This window comes from Gavialis gangeticus, unplaced genomic scaffold, assembly GCF_001723915.1.
Source record: "Gavialis gangeticus isolate Ggan-Ray unplaced genomic scaffold, GavGan_comp1, whole genome shotgun sequence".
NCBI lineage: Eukaryota > Metazoa > Chordata > Crocodylia > Gavialidae > Gavialis > Gavialis gangeticus.
Window position 1 is genome coordinate 61,839,733 of NW_017729024.1, and position 10,219 is coordinate 61,849,951.

At 41.9% G+C, this 10,219-nt stretch overlaps 1 protein-coding gene and 2 long non-coding RNA genes across 4 annotated transcripts in view; 2 read left to right on the plus strand and 1 right to left on the minus strand.

Moving 5' to 3' along the window:
• Nucleotides 1-1,534, plus strand: part of TDRD7 (tudor domain containing 7) — a 96,232-nt gene extending 94,698 nt beyond the window's left edge. For both annotated transcript variants that reach the window (XM_019517168.1, XM_019517169.1), the window contains exon 16: nt 835-1,534. In XM_019517168.1, coding sequence (XP_019372713.1) covers nt 835-1,055 — 221 coding nt within the window. In that variant the 3' untranslated portion in view covers nt 1,056-1,534. The remainder of the gene's footprint in view (nt 1-834) is intronic.
• Nucleotides 1,535-2,803: 1,269 nt separating this feature from the next.
• LOC109297430 lies at nt 2,804-6,600 on the plus strand. Its single transcript, XR_002097312.1, has 3 exons — nt 2,804-3,442; nt 3,583-3,590; nt 6,591-6,600. It is a non-coding gene; the product is annotated as an uncharacterized LOC109297430 (long non-coding RNA).
• LOC109297431 lies at nt 3,087-6,527 on the minus strand. Its single transcript, XR_002097313.1, has 2 exons — nt 5,542-6,527; nt 3,087-5,351 (listed from the first exon to the last, which is right to left on the minus strand). It is a non-coding gene; the product is annotated as an uncharacterized LOC109297431 (long non-coding RNA).
• Nucleotides 6,601-10,219: the final 3,619 nt, after the last annotated feature.

Below are 10,219 nucleotides of genomic sequence, written 5' to 3' on the forward strand. Positions count from 1 at the left end.
CCATTTTTTTTTTTTTTTTTTTTTTTTTTTTTTGTTATACTGGGGTGGTGGTTCAATTGAGCAAACTCTTATGCTGCTCAGGGATTCTGGAAATTGCCAGCTGTCTAGTTAAAATGACTTTTTGAGGGACTTTGAGAGTCAAAGCAAACAGAGCAGGAGGTAGCAAAGTCAGTAGCTCCCCTTCTCTTATTCTTCCATATTTGCCTATTTCCTTTCTTTTTCTACTCCCTTGCCCTCCGTGAGCAATATGGTCTTCTCTTTTATATTCTGTCCCTTTTGTTTTCCTGCTCTCTTTCCACACAGCTCCTTTCTCAGTTATCTGAATTCTGCTGCCTAGTAGTATTTGTGTCCACACATACATTGCCTGTTTCTTTTGCCAGTTATCTGCTGCCCGGATATGAGTGAATAGCAAGGTAACCTTTTGGAATAATTAACTCCTGTGCAGTGGGCATAGGGGCACTTGATGCAGGTTGGTTAATGAAGTAACACTTTTTTTAGAAGGTGACTTCATCTTCTTCCCAACACCTGCAGTGTCTGACAATCAGATGCATTTTGCTGGATTCTACTGAAACCAAAGTAAGGTTTTAAAGTGCTTTTAAATAGAACCAATATAGAAATAGAAAAGATATCACCTCTCCCACAAGTTCTGATTCCTTTTGCCTGCAGACCAATATGCCTATAACCTGTATCCCTTTAAATAGAACTGTGCATTCTTCTTTCTCTTGACAGCAATGTGTTTGAGTATCTTTGTTGTCTCAGGCATTAGAATTGCCAAGGACCTTTCTTTTAAACATCTCCTTTAAGTGACCTTATGCTTTGCTTTGTTTGTCCTAGGAGTGGAATTCCAGCAGTGGTCAGAAGAAGCATCAATAGTGTTTCGAAATCATGTAGAGAAGAAACCCCTGGTGGCACTGATACAGGCAGTTAATGAAAGCAGTAATTCTTGGGACCGAAAAATAGTAACATACTTAGTGGACACCTCACTACCTGATACTGATAAATGGATTCATGATTTCATGTCTCAATATCTTGTGGAGATTTCAAAGGCTAATTAATCACTGCTTCTGAAACCATAACAACTAATCCAGATTCTTTAGCAATAAAAAAATATAGCAGGATTTTTAAAGATAAATTTAACTGTTCTTTCATGGTCTTGAATGAATAATATATATTATACACATATATACATTTAATATGAAGGCAATAGGTTTGAAAAATTGGATGCTTGCAGTCTGTGAAAGAGATTTAACAGGCTTTTTTGCTTTTATTTTACAATGAGTTGACTTTCCAAGAACTTGCACTTTGTTTACAACTGTAGTATTAGAATGTTGGAGTGAAGAATACAGAACAAGAAAAAAAACAAAAATGTTATTTATCATTAAAATTTGCTGGTAACTTGCCTTTATTTTCCTTCTTGGACTTTTTTTAGGCTTCTCAGACCTAATACATTTTGAGGCTTATTAAACTGCTTACAAAGTTTCTGCTGCACAGCTTCTCCCCTCAGTGTTAAATAAATACCTGATTCACATTTGAATACCAAGTACACCCCTGATTCACATTTGAAATTTGTGGAGATTTGTGAAGCTAGTGTGTCATTCAGTTTAGGCTCTAAAGCATGTACATGCTTTTTTGCTGGGGGTTGGCAGGAACTGAAGTTATTGATTTGATCTCTTCTACAGCCTCCAAGTCTGGACATCTGAAGATGCTTGCCATTGTGAATGCAGCAAGCTTCCTTGCATTTGTGTTTGAGTTAAGAAAAAGCATTCAAGCCATCTTCCTTTCTCTTCCACTTTAAAACAATATAAAAAGGGGTGTGTGGTGGGGGGGAAGGCTGCTTCTCCCGATGTGCTCATATGGTCTCTTTTTGGTCCTTATGGCTGGCATTCCTCTTCCCAGGGGTTCTTCCTCCTATTCTTACCCTCCTGGCTAGATCTAGAATATTTAGATATTCTAAAATATCTAAATATCTAAATATTTTTACCTCCAACCTGTTTGGTTTTACATTCCTCTTTGCTTCTGAAGAGCTCTTGAAACCACCAATTCTTGGAAATGTGAATTAGATGCAGAGGAGCATGGAGCAAACAAGGATTTTCCCAGTAGTCTTTCAGGAGTGGACTAGAGGGCTCTACCATATAAAGTACAGATCCAGGGTTACAAGAATTGTCTACTAAAAACACTTGAAGGCTTTTCTACAGTAGAAAAGCCTCTTCTGTTATAGCTACATTGACAGAGCTCTCTAATGAGCATGCAACACGTCTATTTTTACTAGAATAGCTGCCCCCATTACCTACCACCAAAGCCAAGATGATAGTCTGGCTGTATATACACCAAGGATTTGACTAGCATAGCTGTACAGGTGATGGGGAATGACTTGATTTATTTTCTTTTCCCTCTCCCATTCCTGGCTGATACAGCTATGACAGCAGAGCTTCATAGGATAGCCTTGGTCAGTCTGTTGATTTTCTAGGTTTGTAAAGTCTCTAACAGGTGGTTGTAATTCCAACTGAAAATCTACTTTATAAGCCATTTTGAACCCCCCAGTTTCCATGCCTAGCAAACTTCTGACTTTCTGGAACTAAGTAGTGAGCCACATAGCTTTTCCTAGTATGGAAAACCAACTGATCCTCTTCAAAGAACTGTGGTTATGGATCAGTAAAGAAAAGGATGTATCTGCCTATATAGTCCAATCATATATGTATCATATATGTATCATATATATATTTCCAGTCATAAAAAGGTCCCTTAAAAATGCATGGACTATCTATCTATCTATCTATCTATCTGTCTGTCTGTCTGTCTCATGAATTGGTTTTTTTAGGGGACCTTTTTATGACTTGAAATCATTTTTGAGTGGCTTAGGATGAAATTTAGCCTGGGGGTCACTTTTCTAATTTTGGCATTTAGCCTCTGTCTTTAAAAATGGTGGTCATAACAAGCGAGATGAATAATTTTGATTTTTCTAAACTATTTTAAATGGTTATGGTAATAGCCTACAAACTTCCTTTGTCTTTTGATAAGTAATAACCCATTGTTTGGCAGCTCTAAGCCTTTAAATGCAAAAACCATCAATATTGGCTACTTTTGTGGCAACTTAATAAGAGTACTTGTTTCAAGTGGAAAGTTTTGCCATTTATTTCTTCAAAGTCACATTTAGTATTATTAATAACAAAGGTACAAATGATTATGGAATACATTTAAGTAAAATAAAACACTTCAACTCAAATTTGAAGTCAAGTCTGTAATATGAAATACACTGGATATTCTTAATCTAGGTATTCTTCTGTATCACTATCTTCTTCAGATGACTCTAGAACAGTAGCTTTAATTGGCTCATCTGAATGTCCATTTTCATGGGTTAGAGGCAATTTCATTCTATTTGGCAGTCCACTTTTAGTATGCATCAGGTTCCAACACATCCAACACTGATGTCCACCCAAAATTTGTTAGATCACAAGTTTGTGCATGTTGTGAATCTCTCCATTCATAGTGGAGAACTATCGCTCGCATTGTAAAGTATTCTCACAATGAACAAAGCCAGTTTATGGACTGGATCTTCAGTGAGCTTCTCACTTTTTTTGCAAGTTGTTGCAGTCTCCATGTACATCATATCTTTTGACTGTAAGATTTGCTTCATTGATGTCACTTTACCACAGCCAAAGAAACCTCCCACTGTCTGCTCCAATGTATCTGTAAGACCCAAGAGCAGCAGATGCTACATCACACTTGGGAAATAATGAATGGCAGTAGTAGAATGATGGTGTCTCCTGGTTTCTTCTTGTACATGTTCATATCTGCTTAGTTACGTGACTGATGTAGCAAGCAACAACCTATAAACAAGTGTCTTCGAAATCAAGAGTGCATGGAGAAAACGCCCTTTTGTCAGCCTCACATGAAGATTTCAATACAAAGCACGCTCTGTTTTCCGGATTTTAAATCCTAACAGATTGGATTAATTGTGAAGTATAGGTCGGCGTGGTGGAAGTAAAAACACCATTAATTCTAGAGGAAACATTGTCTCATTTTTTTAGAATGCTTTGATAGAAATGAGTGCCAGGATGCTCCAGTAGGTATTTGCTGGTCAGAAAGAGGGTAGACATTAGGAATGGAACCCAAATAGCTTTGAGTGAGGCTGCTGCTCGTGCTGTTTTGTACTAGTCTTCAACAGTTCTTCATCATAAACAGCATTAATGAAGTGAAATGCCACTGCTTGAGGGTGTCAGCCAGCGACATACTTGAAGAAACTGAGGATATATTTAGACCATGTGTTGCTTGGTGGGACTTTATTTGGACTTTATTCCATTTCATTCCAACATCTATTAATGCACAATAATGTGATGGTGGTGAGATCAACTGGAGGTTCATCGATGTTATGAACTTTGATTTGACAGGTTTCTGGAATATTCCATCTGCTGTGAAGAGCTCAGCAGTAATTCTGTATTGCATGATTTCTTCTGAAGTCATGGTTGTCTTTTTTTTTGCTGGTTAGAAGGTCAGTGACTTGTTTCACTGAAGTATAGTCAACCATCTTCCTACACTCTCTTGCTTGCTCGTGGTTGCAGTTGTCTTTGTCGCAAAGGTTTTACTTTTCCTTGTAAATTTCATATATTGACTGAGTTCTGGAAGAAAGTCTATCCAAAATGTTTTCCACCATCACATTACCTTCATCGATGCAGATCCCATGGGTCCGCATCCCATTCTTCCAGAGCTGTCTTCACAGAATCAGCAACCTTGCAGTCCATCTCCATTCTTGGTGGACCCAGTTCTGGATGGCGATACAAGTGTTGCTTGAAATGAGGCACCTGTTTTAGTTTTTCCCTTAACTGCATAATAAGTGGTTTACTGAGTATGTTGACTGCAACCATGGATAGATTCTTGGTAAATCCAATTTGGCCCCCACTACTTTTGTTCTTGGATTCTTTGTTCATGGTCATTTCAATGACCTGGTCTGGAGGCAGTTTGCTGTAAGTCTTTTCAGTCACCAAAAATTAAAATATTGTAGCCATGTGCACCTTTTCATATTCTCCATGTTGTCATTCACCAGTAATACAAGGACAGGTATCCTAGATAGTTGACATTTCCCTTAGCTGCTAACAGTGGAAGTTGATAAGCACTCTTAAAATTTTGCTCCACTCCTCAGACGATAGTAATGTCAAAAAAGGATTTCAGCATCAGTGATATAAGACAGAAAATACTCGGCCATATCTGATTCACAACTAAGCACTTCTTCAAACACTGAACGTACTAATTCCCAAAAAGCAGTTGAACTGATGAATTCATCATGTTCATTTTCTGTAGTGATATCTACCAACTGTTTCAAGCTGTCAGTTGCTTGAGGAGTCTTCAGGAGGTACCTGTGGATTAGCATATTCAGTAAATTTCTGTTACTAGTTTGTGGAGGCACATTCCTTCTCATCACTGAGAGGATTAAAAGTGACTACAGGGCTCTAGGTGAAAGGGTCTGGGGCTCATGTAGTGTTGTCTTCGATCCTTTGTCAATGGAAAGGGCCCAGACAGGAACAGATGCATCCTGCAAATCAATACCTGCTGCACAGGGGGTGTTGCCAGCAGGGATTTGGCTTTTTTGACCATAGGATGCTCTTCCAAGAGAAAGAAGTGCTGGGAAGAGATGAAATCCATCTGATGAAGAGAGGGAAGAACATCTTTGCAGGCAGGCTCACTAACCTAGTGAGGGTTTTAAACTAGGCTTACCAGGGAATGGAGACCAAAGTCCTGAGGTAGGTGGGGAAGCGGGAAACCTAAAGGAAAAGCAAGCAGGAGGGGTGACAGGGGAGATGTTCTCATATGTCTTGAGACATCAGGGCAATTGACTGCTTTCCTCAGGTGCTTGTACACAAATACACAGAGCCTGGAAAACAAGCAGGAAGAATTAGAAGTCTTCACCCAGTCACGGAACTATGACATGCTCGAAATAACAGAGACTTGGTGGGATAGCTCGCATGACTGGAGCACTGTCTTGGGCGGGTACAAACTGTTCAGGAAGGACAGGCAGGGGAGGAGAGGAGGAAGAATTGTACTGTATGTACGAGATGTACAATTGCTCAGAGATCCAGTATGAAACGAGATAGGCCTGGTGAAAGTCTCTAAGTTAAGGTTAGAGGGGAGAGCAACAAGGGTAATATTGTCCTGGGTGTGTGCTATAGACCACCAGACCAGGAGGAAGCGGTGGATGAGGCTTCTTCAAACAGCTAGTGAAAGCTTCCCAATCACAAGTGCTGTTTCTCATGGGGGACTTCAATCATCTTGACATCTGCTGGGAGGGCAATACAGCAATGCACAGGCAATCCAGGAAGCTTTTGGAGAGTATTGGGCACAACTTCCTGGCAGAAGTGCTGGAGTGGCTAACTAAGGGCCATGCTCTTCTTGAGTTGCTGCTCCCAAACAGAAGAATTGGTGGGGAATGTAGTAGTGGATGGCAACTTGGGCAGTAGTAATCACAAAACATTTGAGTTAAGGATACTAAGGAAAGGAAGGATGGAGAGCAGCAGAGTAAGGACTGTGGACTTCAGAAAAGCAGACTGACTCAGGGAACTCATGGTCAGGATCCCCTGGGAAGCCAGTCTGAGGGGAAGAGGAGTCCAGGAGAATTGGCTGTACTTCAAAGAAACCTTACAAAGAGTGCAGCAAGTATAGCAGAAGACCAACTTGGTTTATCAGGGAAGACTTCAGTAAACCAAGACACAAAAAAGAAGCTTATAAGTGGACACTTGGACAAATATATAGGGAAGAGTATAAAAGCATTGCTCAGGCATGCAGGGATGGAGTCAAGAAGGCCAAAGCACAACTGGAGTTATAGCTAGCAAGGAACATGAAAAGTAAGAAGTTTCTACAAGTATGTAAGCAACGAAATAATGATCAGGGAAAATGTGGGTCCCTTACTAAATGGAGGCAGCAACCTAGTGACATGAGGAGGAACAGACTGAAATATTCAATGCCTTTTTCTCCTCAGTCTTCATAGGCAAGGCCAGCTCTCAGGCTACTGCACCAGGTAGCACAATTTGGAAAGCATGCGAGTAGACATCAGTAGTGAAAAAACAGGTAGGAACTATTTAGAAAAACTGGAAATATACAAGCCCATGGGGCTGAACGGGATGCACGCTCAGGTACTGAGGGAGCTGACTGATGAGACTGCAGAGCCACTGGCCATCATCTTTGAAAACCCATGGCAATCAGGAGAGGTTCTTGGTGATTGGAAAAGGGCTAATGTAGTGCCTCTATTTAAGAAAGGGAAAAAGGAGGATCCAGGGAACTACAGACTAGTCAACCTTACCTCAGTCCCTGGAAAAATCATGGAGCAGATCCTCAAGGAATCCATTTCTAAGCACTTGGCGGAGAAAAAGGTGATGAGAAACAGCGTAGATTCACCAGGGGCAAGTCATGCCTGACCGACCTGATTGCCTTCTATGATCAGAAGTGACTGACTCTGTGGATGTAGGGAGACCAGTGGATGTGATATACTTCAATTTTAGCAGGGCTTTTGATAACAGTTTCCCACAACATTCTTGCAGGCAAGTTAAGGAAGTACAGGCTTGATGAATGGACTGTAAGATGGATAGACATTTGGCTGAAGCATCAGGTTCAGAGAGTAATAATCAATAGCTCAATGTCTAGTTGGCTGCTGGTATCAAGTGGAGTGCCTCAGGGGTCGGTCCTGGGGCCAGTTTTGTTCAACGTTTTTATCAGTAACCTGGAAGGCGGCATAGGGTGCAACTCTAGCAAGTTTGCAGATGATACCAAGCTGGGGGGGAGTAGTAGATACGCTGGAGGGTAGGGCTAGGATTCAGAGTGATCTAGGAATTGGAGGATTAGGCCAAAGGGAATCTCATGCAGTTCAGCAAGGACAAGTCCCAAGTCCTGCTCTTAGGTCGGAACAATTCCATGCATCGGTACAGGCTGGGGGCTGACTGGCTGGGCAGCCGCTCTGCAGAAAAGGACCTGGGGGTCACAGTGGACAATAAGCTGAATATGATCCTGCAGCATGCCTTTGTTGCAAAGAAGGCTAACAGCATAGTGGGCTGCATTGGTAGGAGTGTTGCCAGCACGTCAAGGGAAGTGATTATTCCCCTCTGTTCAGCACTGGTGCGGCCACGTCTGGAGTACTGTGTTCAGTTTTGCGCGCACGCGCACACACACACACACAGAGAGAGAAAGAGAGAGAGAGAGAGAGAGAAGGGATGTGGGCGAATTGGAGAGAGTCCAGCGGAGGGCAACAAAAATGGTGAGGGGGCTGGGGGACATGATATATGAGGAAAGACTGAGGGAACTGGACTTATTTAGTCTAGAGAAGAGGAGACTGAGAGGGGATTTAATAGTAGCCTTCAACTACCTGAAGGGGGGTTTGAGAGAGGATGGAACTAGACTGTTCTCAGTGTTGGCAGATGACAGAACAAGGAACAACACTCTCAAGTTGCAGCAAGGAAAGTTTAGGTTAAATATTAGGGAAAAACTTACTAAAAGTGTAGTGGAACAGGTGGTGAAATCTCCACCTTTGGAAGTTTTTAAGACCTGGCTAGACAAAACTTTGGTTGGGATGATCTGGTTGGGAATGATCCTACTTTGAGCAGAGGGTTGGACTAGATGACCTCTTGAGGTCCCTTCCAACCCTTATTTTACATGATTCTATAATCTTCATGAAGGGCCTCTTCAATATACCTATACACTGCTTGATCTGCAGCCAACTGAATCACTGGTATCTTCAGGTCAGCAACTTTTTGGCACTCTGCTCAGAGGCCGTGCATAACATTTGACATTGTATGTTCCCACTTCACAGCATTCCTTTCAAGACAGCAATGATATCCAGTAAATGCACATGGTTGCATCATTTGAAGAAGTGCATGGGCCAGTGCACAACTATTCCATCAAAACTAACCTTGAATCTTTGTGCTTGTGGGTGAGCATGTAATTTGCCACTCTCATAATTTTTGGCAATAACTGGGCACACTAAACTTTTCCAAACATGAGGTTTTTGTATAACCAAGGTTGTTATATCTGAAATGGTTAATTCTTGGTGAAATTAAATTGGTTGTGCCATAAATTACATTTGTATAATAGCTTATTTTGGAGCCTGTTAACCCATCTTCGTTGAAATCACCATTATCCATGACAACAGTACAAGGTTGGCCTTTAATTTCACTTGGATACAACTGACCATGCTGAATTTATTGTGGTGTCTCTACTGTAAATTTTGAACTATGGTCAGATTTATAGCATTCCTGCAGTGTCCATGCTGAAAGTTCATCAAGAACATGTTTATAAGAAGTGCCAAGTTTAAATTTCCTTCAGGATTTGGATGAGTTTGCTTATTACCCATCATGTTGTAAACATACATAGATAATGTGACTGTTCTTTTCCTGTGATTAGATGTAATAGTCCTTCAGACATAAAGTGTACAGCTGGTAGCAGTCATTCTACAACCAGCACAGGACCTTCTTTAAAAGTAGAATGAAGATTAGCAAGTAATGCCACATGTTTATGCATGTCATTGGGTGTGTTGTCCTCTTTCAGTTTGCTGATTCCATATGGCCATGGGATTCCAGCCTCCGCCTGATACTTGGAGTAAAGAAGCTTGGCTACAGTCCATACCAGTTTTGGAGTGTCTATACCCCAACTGTTCACTGCTCTTTCAACATATGCTCCTCTATGCTTGGGGGAATAAACTATGGACAAATAATTTCTATGATACCTGCGCTGAAACCCAGCATCTTCTCCAAAATGATCTTCAAACTTCCTGCACTGGGACCATGGAGCAGGGCTAGGCAATCCCCGGCATGCATGCCAATTAGTGGCGCACGGAGCCATTTTTCCCGGCATTCCAAGAGGCTTGTGAGGAAATTGTTTAAATTTTTTTTTTTTTTTAAGTTGCTGCTCTGGGCTCTCTGGAGCAGCCACAGGTCCCAGCACCATGGCAAGCACTGGGCGTGGATTCAGCCCCATCCCTGTGGAGCTGCATGGGCCACGCTGGATCGGACCCTACCTCAGGTGCCACTGGGTGCCCCTGCCTGCTCACCATGGCCCAAATCTGCAGAGCCCCAAGGTGGCCCCCATTTCCCACCCGGCCCCTTCTCTCCTCCAGCTGCTGCCTTCCCAAGGGTCTGGTTGGGTTGGCCTGTCTGCAGCACCTCCCGCACCACCCGCCTGCTTCTCTCTGCACTGCCCAGACCCTACCCCTAGCTAACATTCTCAACTACTACTTACTCATGAT